The sequence below is a fragment of the Trifolium pratense genome, linkage group LG3, assembly GCF_020283565.1.
Source record: "Trifolium pratense cultivar HEN17-A07 linkage group LG3, ARS_RC_1.1, whole genome shotgun sequence".
NCBI classification, from domain to species: domain Eukaryota; kingdom Viridiplantae; phylum Streptophyta; class Magnoliopsida; order Fabales; family Fabaceae; genus Trifolium; species Trifolium pratense.
The window spans coordinates 22,622,214-22,639,351 of record NC_060061.1 but is presented as its reverse complement, the minus strand read 5'-3'; the positions used below and the strand labels follow the sequence as shown (position 1 = coordinate 22,639,351).

At 30.4% G+C, this 17,138-nt stretch overlaps 2 protein-coding genes across 2 annotated transcripts; both read right to left on the bottom strand.

Moving 5' to 3' along the window:
- Window positions 1–7,010: 7,010 nt before the first annotated feature.
- Window positions 7,011–10,756, bottom strand: LOC123914785 (disease resistance protein RPV1-like; the record flags this gene model as incomplete). The annotated part of the gene is made up of 3 exons (XM_045965958.1): window positions 10,753–10,756; window positions 8,280–8,463; window positions 7,011–7,989 (listed from the first exon to the last, which is right to left on the bottom strand). Coding segments are annotated over exons 1-3 (1,167 nt in total), but the record flags the coding sequence as incomplete, so codon positions are not given.
- A 3,150-nt stretch (window positions 10,757–13,906) lies between these two features.
- Window positions 13,907–15,547, bottom strand: LOC123912692 (GATA transcription factor 7-like). Its single transcript, XM_045963244.1, has 3 exons — window positions 15,306–15,547; window positions 14,808–15,176; window positions 13,907–14,690 (listed from the first exon to the last, which is right to left on the bottom strand). Exons 2-3 carry the CDS (start codon window positions 15,162–15,164, stop codon window positions 14,172–14,174), a joined length of 876 nt encoding a protein of 291 aa, XP_045819200.1. The 5' UTR covers window positions 15,165–15,176; window positions 15,306–15,547; the 3' UTR covers window positions 13,907–14,171.
- Window positions 15,548–17,138: the final 1,591 nt, after the last annotated feature.

Sequence of the window (17,138 nt, the reverse complement as noted above, 5' to 3'; positions counted from 1 at the left end):
TGTAATTACTTATTTATCCATCAATTATTTTCATATGACCACTTTGCCTATGCGTAATTACTTATTGTAGGGATAAAAATATGTGATTTTTTTATAGGAACGAAAACTAAAATTCACTGAGAATGAAAAATATATATTTTACCTTTTTTTCAATTATGTTTGTAAGATTTAGCGCTGCTTCTTCACAAATATATATACTATTTAATTATTAATTATGTTTTCTTCTACTTTATTTTTCATTTGTGTGTGTCCAAATTTTTATTTTTATTTTTATTTTTATTTTCTTAAGAGATAAATTGGGGGAAAAACGTGGGCTTCGGCCCTCTTTTATACCAAAAAAAAAAAATTGGGGAAGAGCGAATTCAAATATTTATTTATAATTTATTATTATTCGGTATTATATTGATTTGTATTTTATACAAACAAAACTTATGCATAAAAAAAATAATCTTTATTACCTAAGAGCACTTAGATTAAATGGTGAGTCTCTTCTGGCTTAATTAAATTTTCGGTTCATCTCTGTTCTGGACATGCAGCGGCGTTAAAATTCTTAGGGATTGCCACCCGTTTGGGCCACAAGGCTCGAGGATTTAGTCTCTTCAGTTGCGCGCAAATGATGTCGGGTTTACGCAACAAACCTTTATTTCATTTTTTATGTTAAAAACAAAAATTGAGTAAAAAGAATATTTAAAACAAAAATAATTTAAAATTATAGAAAAAGCTAAATACATGCTACTACGTAATGATTTAAAATTTATGTTTTTTAAAGTTCTTTTTGGCGTTTGCTATTAAAGACTTTATGGATTGGTAAAAGTTAAAAAAAAAAATTAAAATATATAATGAAAAAAATTAGTAAATATTTAATTTTCAAAAAATGGAAAATATTCAATTAATATATGACATATTTAAAATACATCTTTATAAATATATTTATTACATTTGTTCTGGTACATATTTATGACTATTTTTTAGTAACATTTTCTTATTACTATTTTAATAAAGATATTTTCATTACTTTTTTTCAAAATAAAAAAAAAGTTGAATTCTGGTATCGTGAAATTTGGTTAGGTACAGGTACCTTGTAGGCAAAATTTATTTAATATTTAAATTTATTTTAAAATAAATTAATATAAAAGTATAATATGACATTGAATTTTCTCTAGAGAGTATTGTTGTTTGTTTCCTAACTAAACTAGCTGGACACCTGATAAGCGACTGCTTAGGATCGTCTTGAAAACAGGTAAAAGAGGAACTTGACCCTAACCACGACCTGCCGGTAGAACCAAAATTATCAAGATATAGAGGAACTTGACCCTAACCGCGACCTGCCGGTAGAACCAAAGTTATCAAAGAAAGTGTGACCCTAACCGCGACCTGCCGGTAGAACCAACACTATAAAGTTCTTATCTCAAGAACAATGTTCTTATCACAAGAACAAAGAAAAAGTTCTCACAAGAGAAACTCTCAAATTAGATTATATTCCAAGTTGTCCCTTTGAGAAGTACATGATAGTCTTATTTATAGCATATCCTTACATAGTAGGATTTATTGTCCACTATCATTCATTCATTATAGACCTTAGAAAATTCCCACTAACTTGCTTATAAATTCCCACAAGCCACTATAATGACTTAGTGCACCACTAGGAAGCATCTAGAGAGCCTAGGGAGCAACTAAAGGTCATCTAAAAACTCTCTTAATACCAAAAACGAAAATTACAATAAAAATAAAAAAAATTGGACTTAATTGTTTTTTTATTTAGTCCAATATTATTAGACCACAATTCAGCCCAAAGATGCTTCTTATCATATGAATTGGGCTTCAAGTTGGGCTCAAGCATCTTCATCCAAATATTTTTTTATGCATTTTTTTATAAGTTTCCTTCCACATGTTTAGGGAACTCATGATCGTATCATTCTCTCCCTCTTCAAGAGGATTTGTCCTCAAATCCAAACCTGCATAAATAACTAAAGGATTAGTAACAAAAATTCTCTCTTTTGGATATTCCCTTTCTTTTTGCAAGTTGAATTTTTTTCCTTCAATCTTCTCAAAGTTGTCATCCTTTTCAACCTTCTCGTTTATTTTCCTCTCATAAATTTCCTTGACTTTACATTCATTTTTCTTTTCTTTTTTCCTCTCAATATTTTCTTTCTCCTCCACTTCTATGACATCATTATATTCTCTATCACAATTTTCTATGTTCTCTACTTCCTTTTCTTTACTTCTCTCAAAATTGGAATTTCTATTTTCTTCAATAATTTCTCCTTGAGATAAAGACTCTAGAGTACAAGAAGTAAAATAAACATTATTAAAAGGAATGATGACATTTTCGGTAGCCACAAAAACGCTATCAATTTCTTTTTCAATAACCTCTTCTTTTTCTTGCTCACTCTTAGGAAAGGTGACATTTTCGATAGTCACAAAAATGTTCTCAATTTCTTTTTCAATAATCTCTTCTTCCTTCACTTCACTTTCAAGTTTCTCCTTGCTCTCTTGTTTTCTTTTCTCTCTACCAATCTCTTTATTTTGGAAGTTACCCCAAAATACATCAAAATTTGCAATATGTTTTTTTGTTTGTCCCTCACTTTTCATTCTTCTATATTCTATCTCATTTTCTCCTCCTCTTTTTTTATAATTGTTTCTATAATTCCTCTCTATGCGATCAAACTTTTCATGAAGCTTTTGAAATTCTTGAAATAATAACTTCTCCAAATGTTTCATGGACACATGCTTTTCTTCCTCCATATTTTTTTTTTCAACTCTTTTTTTTTTAACAAGATAAAAAAAAATGATAGATCAAACCTGATTTCAAGAGCCGAAGCTCTGATACCAACTGATAAGCGACTGCTTAGGATCGTCTTGAAAACAGGTAAAAGAGGAACTTGACCCTAACCGCGACCTGCCGGTAGAACCAAAATTATCAAGATATAGAGGAACTTGACCCTAACCGCGACCTGCCGGTAGAACCAAAGTTATCAAGATATAGAGGAACTTGACCCTAACCGCGACCTGCCGGTAGAACCAAAGTTATCAAAGAAAGTGTGACCCTAACCGCGACCTGCCGGTAGAACCAACACTATAAAGTTCTTATCTCAAGAACAATGTTCTTATCACAAGAACAAAGAAAAAGTTCTCACAAGAGAAACTCTCAAATTAGATTATATTCCAAGTTGTCCCTTTGAGAAGTACATGATAGTCCTATTTATAGCATATCCTTACATAGTAGGATTTATTGTCCACTATCATTCATTCATTATAGACCTTAGAAAATTCCCACTAACTTGCTTATAAATTCCCACAAGCCACTATAATGACTTAGTGCACCACTAGGAAGCATCTAGAGAGCCTAGGGAGCAACTAAAGGTCATCTAAAAACTCTCCTAATACCAAAAACTAAAATTACAATAAAAATAAAGAAAATTGGACTTAATTGTTTTTTTATTTAGTCCAATATTATTAGACCACAATTCAGCCCAAAGATGCTTCTTATCATATGAATTGGGCTTCAAGTTGGGCTCAAGCATCTTCATCCAAATATTTTTTTATGCATTTTTTTATAAGTTTCCTTCCACATGTTTAGGGAACTCATGATCGTATCAACACCCGTGCGTCCGCACGGGAGTCGCGGCGTTGCCGCTCCTCACTTGGTAACATGAAATAATAATTTATTGGAAACTAATTCAAAAGATAAAAAATAAATAAAAAATCAGAAAGGATATAATATTTAGTAAAAAAAATAGAAAAAGAACAATAGTAAAACCATCACAAAAAAATCTCAGATATACGTATTAGTATAATATAAATTTTGTTCAAAAAAAGTATATAAATATAGATAATGGAGAAATCATGAAAAAAAATAGGCTACCTTATTAATATATTAGTAAAAACATTGTCTTGTAAAAATAACCAAAAACTTATGTCTGTGTATTCAATATATGAGTATAAATATAGTCCCGTAAAAATTATTAGAAAATAGGCAACCTTATTAATATGTTAGTGAAAATATAGGTTTCACAAAAATCATCAAAATAATTAGGTCACCGTATTAAATATGAGTATAACCCGTAAAATTGTAAAAAAAAAAAAAAATAGACAACATAAAAAATAAGTTTTCATGTTAATATATGAGTATAAATATAGGTTCCGCATATATTATAAAAGAACGTGCAAGCTTATTAAAATGAGTAAAAAACATAGTTCCCACAAAAATTACACAAAACATTAGGTCATTGTATTAACATATGAGTATAAATATAGATCTCACAAAAAATAGTAAAAAACTGGAAACTTTATTAATAAGAGTAAAAACATATAGCCTTGCAGAAATCACTCAAAAGATTAGATTCTTGTGTTAATATATGAGTATAAATATATGTCATGTAGAAATTATGAAAGAATTGACAACCTTATTAATATATTAATAAAAAACATAGGTCCCGTAAAAATTAACAAAATAATTAGGTTCCTGTATTAATATATGATCTACTATAACCCGTAAAATTAAAAAAAAAGTTAAACAATTTTATTAAAATATGATTAAAAATATAAATCTTGTAGAATTAAAAACAAAAAAGGTTCTGGTATTAATATATGAGTATAAATATATGTGCTCCATAAATTATTAAAGAACAGGAAACCTTATTAATAAGAAGAAAAACATAGATCCCTCAGAATTCACACAAAAGATGATGTCCTCGTATTAATATATGAGTATAACTCGTAAAACTAATAAAAATATATACAACTTTATTAATATATGAGTAAAAATATAAGGCCCGTAGATATAATCAAAAAAATTATGTTCCCGTATTAATATGAATATAACCTGTAAATTATTAAAAAAAAATAGACGACATGATATATTAGTAAAACACAAGTTCCGTGAGACTAAATATAAATTATGAATAATGTATTGGTCAATCTATTTCAAAAGAATGACCAATGTATTGATGACAAGTGGATTTTTTGTTCCGGTAAAATAAAAGGGTAATTTATTTCTCAAAAAATTAATTAGTTTTTATATCAACAACAAAATATCTTCCAAAAAAAAAACTTCTAAATAAATGTCATTTATTTTTTAACTTTGTATTTAATTCTTTTTCTTTTAAACTAAAAGTATCATCCGCACAACCCTGCAGAGACCAATCCCCTCGAGATGACTGAGAATTCTTATTGTTTTAGTCTCAACATTTTTTCGGGAGTTTTTCAATTTTTCTCCCACCATATTCTGATATTAAATTAATTAAATGTAGGACAAAACTTAGAAACAGTTCCATTTTTATTCTCATATTAAATATAGGACAAAACTTAGAAATAGTTCCATATGTACTATTGACATTGTCCACCAATTAAAATGCGACACCTGAATTAATTTATTCGTCATTAATAATTTATTAAACTCCGTCAGTTCACCATTATCTAAAAATCTAAAAGTGAAACCGGGTTTTTAATTTCCACCGTTGTTATCAACATTGATTGTATCATTGAAAGTGAAATCAACAACAACAACAACAGTATAAACATGGCAATAACCCCCAACCATGGAGAGGCTTTGATGAAAGACCAACAAACTGAAATCGTTTGAGTCCTCCCATTGATGAATATATATATATATATATATATATATATATATATATATATATATATATATATATATCTGTGTGTGTGTGTGTGTGCGTGCGTGCGTGCGTGCGTGCGTGCGTGCGTGTGTGTGTGAAAAATAAACGGATGAATTGAAGAAAAGAGTAGTGGTGATCTCCATCGCTTTACTCTTCTCTTCCACTTGCTCGACGAAATTCGAATTGACAATGTGAATTTTATTAAAATTGAAATTAGTGATATGGAATAAATTAATCCATGTGTCATGTTTCAATTGGTCACAGTAAAAACCATTTCTATGGTTGTACAAAAAAAAAACAGTTTCTATTAAACTGTTTATAAGTTTTGTTCTTAAATATATTTAGTTGAATTAAAAATTAACTTAATTGAATATTGGCTTGAAGTCCATAAATGAAGTTGATATTAAAAAAATATATAAAAAAAATTCTAAAAAATATCTGTAGACAAATATAAAATAAACGGACAAATATAACATTAATATTTTAATCTTTTTTAGGTAATTAGTATTGCTGACTTATTGATAAAAACTTTTCATACAAAACTTTTCAGAAGAAAAAAAAAACAGAAACATAAAATAAAAGGACAACTATTTTTGTTTTAAGTAAAATTTTTAAAAAAAATATGTGTAGACAAATATAGCATTAATATTTTATTTTTTTAGGTAATTTAAAAAATGGATTTGTAGATAAAAAGAAAAAAATGTGGGAGAAGAGGTAATTTAGATTTAATTTGGGTTACATACAAAAAATTGGATTTGTAGGTGAAAAGAAAAAAAAAAGTGTAATCTACCTATATTAACAAAAACGTGGCAGATGGTCGATGCCCAGTTAATAAATATGTATAGGATATATCGATGCCCAGTTAATAATTGATTTTTATTTACTAAAAAATTGAATTTGTATAAAGTGAGGTATTTGAATTTGGGTTACATACAAAAAATTTGATTTTTAGATAAAAAGAAAAAAATCGTGGAAGAAGTAACAAATAAAGTCGAGTTTTGTGGTTACAATTGGTCATTTAACTCATATTGATTATATGTTGGTTCCAAAAATATAACAAATTAATTCATATGGCTTAGTGGTAAATTTAATAAGAAGTGTAACTAAAAGGTTAAGGGTTCGAATCGTACTGAGAAATTTTTTTAGCATTTTTCTACTAACTTTTTTTTATGATAAAGACAAAAAATAACCCTGAATTGATTGTGTCAAAAAATGAAAAAGGGGCAAATTGGGAATTTCATTAGTATCTTCTTTTCTTATATAGTAGATTTTTCTACTAACTTTTTTTGATAAAGACAAAAAATAACTCTGAATTGATTATGTGTCAAAAAATGAAAAAGGGGCAAATTGGGAATTTCATTAGTATCTTCTTTTCTTATATAGTAGATGTAATATCACATCACCAAATTGATGAATCTTTATGAGAGATTTATCAACCAACACTCCAACATCATGTTTCATGCAATGATCGTAATTAGCACGAATTTGTCCCAAATGAAACCCTTTAAAGAAACATGCAATATCTAGAAAGAGATTTTTCTGTTCTTCATCCAAACCATCAAAGCTAACTTTTAGTATATTTTGGATATCATCAGGAGGAATCCTTTTGTATTTATCTAATGTAGATTCCCATTCTGCTATAGGCGTTCCTGCCAAATTGGAACCTATGACATCTATAGCTAATGGAAGGCCAGAAGCATAACTAATTGCACGGTTGACAATATCATCATTAATTGAATCAACTTTCTTAGTTTTAAAAGCCACCTGCTTAAACAATTCAAGAGATTCACCATGATTTAAGCCTTCTACTTCATATATTCTTTCAATCCCATGACATGTTAACAAACTTTTGTCTCGAGTGATAATGATGACTCTGCTGTTACGACCAAACCAATCAAATCCTCCGGCCAAAAATTTTAGCTGCTTCAACTCGTCAACGTCATCGAGAATCAATAAGACCTTCTTTCGACGTAGCCGTTCTTTAATGATTCCAATTCCTTCACTGACACCTCCTATCTTCACTTTCAATCTGATTGTTTTGTAAAGGAGTTGCTCTTGGAGATGTTTCAAACCATGTTTCGCTGAATTTTCTCTCACATTGTGCAGGAAACATAAACACTCAAATTGATCAGCAATAAAATTATAAACTGCTCGAGCAAGTGTTGATTTACCAATTCCTCCTGTTCCATGAATCCCAATCATGCAAACTTCATCATTACAAGCCTCATTCAGAAGTGAGTTCACGTTACTTACTCGAGACTTGAGTCCAACAGGGTAATCAACAACATGTAAAGGAGTTCGCTTCATCTTATTGGAAACAACTTGAACTATATCTCCAATAAGCGTGTGTTCATATTCATTCATGTCTGATCTGAAAGGTATGAGTATATGCATCACAATCAATTCCATATATTGGTAATAATAAAAAATATTGCAATTCCAAAATTGTTTCAAGATACATATCTTTATAGCACCAATTGTTAAACTTGGCAAATTAAGTTATGCCTTTAATAAATGTGTAGAATATGCATTTAAAAATCTAAAATTATAACTTGGAATCAACCTTTGGTTAAAAAGTTTCAAATAAATGGATCTAAATATAAAATTTCATAAAAGTCTAAAATGATTTGATACTTTATAGGAATGAATGAAGAGGGGTACCCAATATTGAAATGGTAGCCAGCAATGTTAGCAGCTTGGTTAAGAGCTATCTTCCATCGACACAACCGCTCCATGTTTTTCTCGTTATTTTGGAACTTCTTTTCGTGCTCGGCAAGTGCTTTACCACAACTGCCTTTCTGATGCCGCACATTAGAAGGATCCACACTGTAGAAAGACCAACAAACTGAAATCGTTTGAGTCCTCCCATTGATGAATATATATATATATATATATATATATATATATATATATATATATATATATATATATATATATATATATATATATATATATATATATATATATATATCTGTGTGTGTGTGCGTGCGTGCGTGCGTGCGTGCGTGTGTGTGTGAAAAATAAACGGATGAATTGAAGAAAAGAGTAGTGGTGATCTCCATCGCTTTACTCTTCTCTTCCACTTGCTCGACGAAATTCGAATTGACAATGTGAATTTTATTAAAATTGAAATTAGTGATATGGAATAAATTAATCCATGTGTCATGTTTCAATTGGTCACAGTAAAAACCATTTCTATGGTTGTACAAAAAAAAAACAGTTTCTATTAAACTGTTTATAAGTTTTGTTCTTAAATATATTTAGTTGAATTAAAAATTAACTTAATTGAATATTGGCTTGAAGTCCATAAATGAAGTTGATATTAAAAAAATATATAAAAAAAATTCTAAAAAATATCTGTAGACAAATATAAAATAAACGGACAAATATAACATTAATATTTTATTCTTTTTTAGGTAATTAGTATTGCTGACTTATTGATAAAAACTTTTCATACAAAACTTTTCAGAAGAAAAAAAAAACAGAAACATAAAATAAAAGGACAACTATTTTTGTTTTAAGTAAAATTTTTAAAAAAAATATGTGTAGACAAATATAGCATTAATATTTTATTTTTTTAGGTAATTTAAAAAATGGATTTGTAGATAAAAAGAAAAAAATGTGGGAGAAGAGGTAATTTAGATTTAATTTGGGTTACATACAAAAAATTGGATTTGTAGGTGAAAAGAAAAAAAAAGTGTAATCTACCTATATTAACAAAAACGTGGCAGATGGTCGATGCCCAGTTAATAAATATGTATAGGATATATCGATGCCCAGTTAATAATTGATTTTTATTTACTAAAAAATTGAATTTGTATAAAGTGAGGTATTTGAATTTGGGTTACATACAAAAAATTTGATTTTTAGATAAAAAGAAAAAAATCGTGGAAGAAGTAACAAATAAAGTCGAGTTTTGTGGTTACAATTGGTCATTTAACTCATATTGATTATATGTTGGTTCCAAAAATATAACAAATTAATTCATATGGCTTAGTGGTAAATTTAATAAGAAGTGTAACTAAAAGGTTAAGGGTTCGAATCGTACTGAGAAATTTTTTTAGCATTTTTCTACTAACTTTTTTTGATAAAGACAAAAAATAACCCTGAATTGATTATGTGTCAAAAAATAAAAAAGGGACAAATTGGGAATTTCATTAGTATCTTCTTTTCTTATATAGTAGATGGTTCCAAAAATATAACAAAATAATTCATATGGCTTAGTGGTAAATTTAATAAGAAGTGTAACTAAAAGGTTAAGGGTTCGAATCGTACTGAGAAATTTTTTTAGCTTTTTTCTACTAACTTTTTTTGATAAAGACAAAAAATAACCCTGAATTGATTATGTGTCAAAAAATGAAAAAGGGGCAAATTGGGAATTTCATTAGTATCTTCTTTTCTTATATAGTAGATTACGTGGTACTAGAGTGCTATTATTTTATTTATATAAAAAAAAGTGCTATTATTTTGATAAATTTAAAACATCTAAATATCAAGGTATGGATAGATATTTCAACTAAGTTGGTACCAATATTTGTCGGTAATACCGTTTGAACAGTACATATGTCAGTGTATCCAAGTGTCACGTGTTTGTCCACATATGCAAATTGGCTGTCATATGTGACAAAATTGACGGAAATAACTAACTTGAAACCTAAAATAAACGTAAGTGACCAAATTGATACTTTTTAAACGTAAGGGGCCAAATTGAAATCTAAAAGAAACTTAAGGGATCAAATGTGTAGTTAAGCTTATTAATAAAAAAAAAAAGTAGAAAAATAAGATAATTAAGTGAGGCTTACCCAAAGAAACAAGATAAAACAATGAAGCACACTAACTTCTATTTAATCCTAAAATACCAATAGAAGTCCCTAGTAATTTGAGTAATTTGAGGCAAATGTATTGATCGTCAACACGGAAACGGTCCACTTTTTCAAGCTAGACAGTCTGCAAAATGAAATGGATACTGTGATAATAGAAGCAAAACAAGACATCTCTACCAACCTCTGACGAATCTAATATTGTTGAGAAACCAAGTCAACCTAGAGCCAATTTAAAGTCAGATCGAGAGATGATCAGTCAATCCAATCGGCTTGAGTACCACGAGCAAAATATACCAAAAAAGCCATCGAACCCATTTGTACGACGAACGACTACTAACATCAACACGAAGTGTCTACGCACCTAACCATTTCGACCAAACTATGTGGTATCAAAGTGTTCACCTAAAAAAATCTTATCAACAAAAGGGAGGGGGGGTGGGTGGGTGTGTTTAAGATAAGAAACAGTATATGATAACATCACATTTACTTCAGAATTTATTTTATTTTGCCTTTCTAGTTAGTATCCAGTGGAATAGAAGAAGAAAAAAAATGCTGAATTATCCTTATGAAGTATAATTTAAAACTAAAAAAACATAATTAAAAAATACTTTTATATTAATGTATTTAGTTAAAGATGTGGGTTTTTAAACTAATAACTACTAATTTATTTAAAACAAATAAAAATTAATTTATTTAATTAGTTTTTTTTTGTTTATTTTAAATTTCTTTTACAATATGCAGGAGCTACCAGGAATCGAACCCCCTGATTATTTGCTTAAAGGGTCAAAGGCACTTACCACCTGAACTATTGGGTTGAGAGTGACTCAAAAATTGCTATTCAGGCTATTAAAGATCGTGGCATTGTTCCTCGGGACCTTCAGAATAGATGGAAGAATTGATTCTCGTTAAACTTAACACTTTTTTTTCTCACATCTTTAGAGAAGGTAATATGTACGCCAATAAATTAGCAAACCATGAACATAGCAATAATGGTCTGCACCGGTGGAACTCTTTGCCCACTTTTATTTATGATGGTTTCCTTTTGGATAGGATGGGCTACACTTATATATTTTCGTATTTCTTAGCTGTTTTTTGTTTTTGCTTTATTTTTTTTTCTTTTTGCTTTGATGGATTTTGGTTTGGTCTCCCATCTTGTATCTTCTTTTTCCTTTTTTTTTTTCCTTTCTCTATTAATATTATTATGAGTACTTGGCATGAAATTAGGGTCTACCAGGAGTATCAACATAGTTGGGATGCTTTTTAGGTCATTTGATGTCACTATACTCTTACTTCACAAAAAAAAAAACTAATTCATCGTAGGTATCTTTTTAATGTTATTTGCAAAAAGCTCACATCGAATATAATTAAATACACGAAATATGAAAATAACCAATCAACATGTTATATATGTAGGAGATTTTGCTAACATTGGCCAAACGAGGGACTAAAATTGAAGAATTTAAAATATCGAGGGTATAATCTAAACTTTTTTTTTAATAAGAACTACAAGATTCATGCAATAATACTAGGATTAACCCAAAGATAAATTATATCAATCAAAATAAAAAAAAAATATACTTTGAATTTTTTTTAACATAATAAATGTAATAAAAAACATAAGAAAATAATATAAAAAAATATTCTCGATTTAAATTGAAACATAAAAAAATAATAATCAATACATTTCCCTTTTTTTATTGTGGAGAGACTGAGCTAAGCTTGGGCTTCTTGTTTAGATTTGTTATGTTTTATACACCCATTTACTAATGATTTTTTTCTTTTTCGCGCCCCCACTATTTCTCGTGCACCATGCAAAATGATCAAAAAACGCCCCATATGAAATAACACACTAGTTTGAAAAAATTATCATTCGCCATGTAGGTAGTGAACTCCTTTCACCCAGTTCGCATTCTATGTAGCGAACCATGACAATACATAAAATGTGTGGTCCGCAACGCAACAGACAATTTGTGTGATCTAAAATACACCATATGTTGTATAAATCCTCAATAAAGTCCTTCAGTTTGTAACAATTTTCCGTGTCATCTCCTTTACATTTGTGGTAAGCGCACCATGCATCTTGGTTAGGACCTAACAGCACCTTTTGATCTCTTTGTGGTGGCAAATCAACTAATCTGGATTGCAAGATGTCCTGAAGAACATGAACTTGCCTGGTGTTTAAAGGGGTATATGCTTCCTGGTTGGTATGATCGTTCGTTACGATTAGGTGGTTATTGGTATGGCATGTTATTTTGCTCTTGCCAACAACTCTTCGGACGATCTAGAGCTCTATTATCTCTGTTATCCGAGAGTCTTTCTTTGGAGTCTCGAGATCTTGTATGTGTTCTCATCGGCTAATTGGCTAGCTAATTTAGTTTATCTTTAAACATTGTTTTATATATTTGCTTGTTTTGGAGGTGTCTAGACCCTAATAGAGATCTTCATAGGCTACTTTTTATGACATATTTGGTGCTTGCATGCCTCGGACATCAAAAAGAATTTGCAATTGACAATATATATATATATATATATATATATATATATATATATATATATATATATAACTAAATTAAAATTCCGCAAATTGTGTGACTCGTGTTTTTTCATGTATTTCCTTTCAATTGATTAAAACAATCAATTAGAATAAGCCACATAAATATATTTATATGTAGTATCCACCACTAACTTATAACTTTTTTTTATTTCACATGGTATATTCTTATTGGTTATTGCAAAATATCTCCAAATTATCACCGTTTAGTTTAGGAAAGATCATTTTATAATTGGTACGTTTAAAATAATTTAACAAATGTACATTAAAAATTTTAGAGATTAGAGAGTTTTATATTTAGAGATAAACCTTTTTTTATAAAAATATCTTATAATTAGGAACAAAGGAATTATAAACAATTGTAAATAAAAAAATAAGACTAGACCAAAGAAAAAAAAATGAAAAAATTTTGGAGACAAGTCCCAAACATGGAGATGACCAATCATTGACCCGTGGCTTGTGAGCCTCCCAAAATATAATAGCAATCCACTCATCCCACTTGATCACTCTATTATTTTTTTTTGACACTAAAAACATTTTCAGTGGTCTCAATTCAAAAATCAATGTTTCAAATTTCAATCCCCTCTCTCTCTCTCTCACACATGCATCATGCATGCACTCATAAAATCTATCACGCACAGCGCTGAACAAAGTTGAATAATTCAATTCCAAAATCAATTTAAAGATGCAATGGGTCATGTTAACTTGTGCCCTAAGGGCACATGTTAAGCTACCTAAAAATAGAAATATAGCATTTAATGATACAAAGAATTTAATGTTTAGATAATTGAATACACCACAAGTTCAATAAATTTTTTCCACATTTATCTTCTTAACATGTGCCCTTAAGGGCACAAGTTAACATTCTCCTAAAAAATATCAAACCCCAACTTGAAATCTAAATGGCCAAGATGTCCTCATTTTAAAATTCTTATCCTAGACTTTAACTATATTAGAATTTCATTAAATTAAACAAATTAATTGCACTGAGAAAATGGGGCACAGTCACAGACAATTAATGCCTTCTTCCTAATTTTCATTACCTGCCTTAGCTGACTAGTCACTCACTACCACTAAAATCATTTGACTATTATACCAAAAATTAAGAAACCGGTTCAGACCGGTTGGTTCACTAAAAATCTATTCTAAACCTTACCATTATCACTAACTCGACACCATTTAATTCCGGTCTAGACCGGTCTCCGGTTCATCGGTCTCCTTCCTCCGCCTCATCTCCAAAACCTTACGGTGGCTGTTCGAGTGAATATCACCGGAAAACGTCGGGCTTGAAGCCGGTCTATACTCCGGAAACAGCCGACCGGATTTAAACCGAACACCACAAGCGTTGCAGAGTGTTTTTGGCCCAAGCGGACCGGCTCTCCACTGTGGGGTTTTCTGCACCTGGCAGTGGCTGCACCTTCTTTGAAATTGGGCTCCACCCGTTTGAGCCTCGGGCTTTTTCCTGTGCTTCTTTACGGAGCAGAGTACTGGGTTGAAGGCCCACATGTTACAGTTGGGCCTTCTAGGTTTGTTGGTTCTGGGTTTTTTGCGAATTAATGAGAGTTGGGAAGTAGCTTTTGTTGGGCCCGGTCTAGGTTCTGGTTCGACCCGGGCCTGAACCGGATACAATAGAGAAAGTTCCGGGACAGAATCGTCAACAAACTGAGATACCCATTCCAAATCCGCAACATCATCAGCCTGAGAAAGAAAAAAAACCCAAACGAGTCATGAATTTAATTTTTATTTTTATTACATAAAAAAAACACAAGAAAAATTATTTATTGCATACTTTTTTTTAAAAAAAAAAACCCTCACCGGAACTGATAATCCGCCGGCAAAAATGGAGTCAGACTCGCCGTCGCCGGCACCGGAAAAAGTCGTCGAATTGGAATTACCGTCATCTTCTATTCGGTCCTGTGAACAAACCGAGGTGGTGCTGTTTTTTTCATGTTCTTCTTCTTCTTCTTCCTCGTAATCATCAATTTCTTTTCCGACAGAACCATGTTGAAACTCACCGTTGGAAAAGTCAAGTAAGTAGTCATCAACGGAAAAATCTTCACCGACAACAACGTTGTTAGCGTTCAAACACAAAATCTCTTCACAAATTGTTTGTTGAAAAATAGATTCTGTTCTCAAGCTTGGTTTCAACGCTTTTGCTACAACAACTTCCATATTTTTCTTTTCCTACAAAAAAAAAAAAAAAACTGAAAGTATTATTATTGTGAAAATAGAGTTTCACAAAGAGTGAAGAATTAATATTTATTTTAGCTCACAAAACGTTGCTATAGAAATTAATTAATTAAGTAGTTTTACCTGATAAGAAAATAATAAAAGTGGTGAAGACAAAGAAGGGAAACCGCAAGAGAGTTTCGTTTGGTTTGGAAGCACTGAAATGAGGGCGAAACAAGCGTTGAGGTATTGGCTTGTAATAATTATTGTATCTATCTATTTCACTATGTAAGTAAGTACCAATATTTTTTTCAATTTAAATAAAGACACTATACTAAATTTTCCTTTTCATAGAGAGTCATGCACTAGTGCACCATGGGTGTGACATTTGGTCAGGTGGTGGGGCTAAGGTCTTCACTATTATTGGTATCTTTTTAAAATTTAAATTTTATTTACTTATAGATATTTATTGATGATGGCTTTGTAAAATTCAAAAACAATGTTTTGATTTTTTTTTTATAGGGCAGAAAAAAAAATGACCCGGTCTAAATTCAAAAACAATTAGTCAAAAAAACAAGTTACAAACAAAACTTTGAAATCAAATGCCTTTTTTTTATAAGAGAAATTTAGAGTGAAAGGATATTGCTCTAGTGGAAGGTAAAGAAAATCTTAAGATTTAAATAGCGTTTGCAAATGTATTTATATTTACTTCTCTTTAAAAGTACTAGCGGGACTCGAACCCGGAATCTCTAGGATTCAAATGTCATTTTTTCTTTTATTAATTCTTAGACTTTTATATTGCATTCTAACTTATTTTTACAAAATCTACACCAATTACGAACAAAACTTTCAAATCAAGTTGTATTACTATTTTTTAATGTTATTAATTTTTAAATTTTATATTAGATGTAATTCGTTCATACAAAATCTGTTTGTAAGATGAGGCGTGTATCACTCTTATAAATTATAATCAAGTCTTACATGAGAATTGCTTCTTCTAATATTAGTGATATTAATGATAAGAGATGAACGGCTGGGATGATTTTGTGTGTGTTTGAAGTTTAAAATGATACTCCACTCCATTAGTATCACACTTTGGCGCTATCAGTTTTTATTTGTTTCCAAAAATTCAAAATGGAAAAACAAGGAAAGAGGAAACTAGCCGGGTTGTGTTAAAAAAATACAACTTTTTCAGTGTCCTAATAAAGTTACTAATTAATTTAACTTCAATAAATAAAGAACAATAAAAAACAGTGATTAGTACAGCATTGCTTGGCCGCGTTAATTGCGCCTCGTGATGTGGCTAACTTTTGGACAGTTCTTCCCGCTACTTCGTTTTGTTTTGTTTTCTGATTTTCCAATGTATGTTTGGACGAAACCCATATTTTCAATTTAATTTGTCTATGCAATAAACAAATTAGCTAAATTAAAAATTAAAAAAAAAACCACTCCATCAATTTCTAATTGCTCTCATACTAATTGAAAAGTTAGGCCAAACAACTGTGTCAAGACGAGATAATGTATTTGTAAACATTTTGAAGTATGACTCGAAGATAAATAGCGCGATTTATTATGTGGTGAAAAATTGTTTTATATAGGTACTGTTCGTAATAGAACTCAAGTTTTATCGGTAGAGATAAAAGAGAGGTAGAGAACTCACTTGTGGTAGATCAGTGGAAGGATGCTATGTGCTGGAGGTTTAAATCCGAGCAATGGAGACGACCGGCAACACCAAAGGGTGGGTATATGCATAAAACGCTCCGACGCCCAAGTCAGTATAGGTTAGAGCAATGCATACCTTGTGAGGTTTGTGAAAGTCGTATATATAGGCCAATGGATGTGACATTGGGCCGATGGATTTGACATTGGGCTTGGTTCAACCCAAAAGTCTTGTCCAGAACAGGAGCCCCCCAGTCGATTGCTTATGGTGACATGAGGAGTCGACTTATAATCGTAATCGTTTTAGTGTTCGCTTAC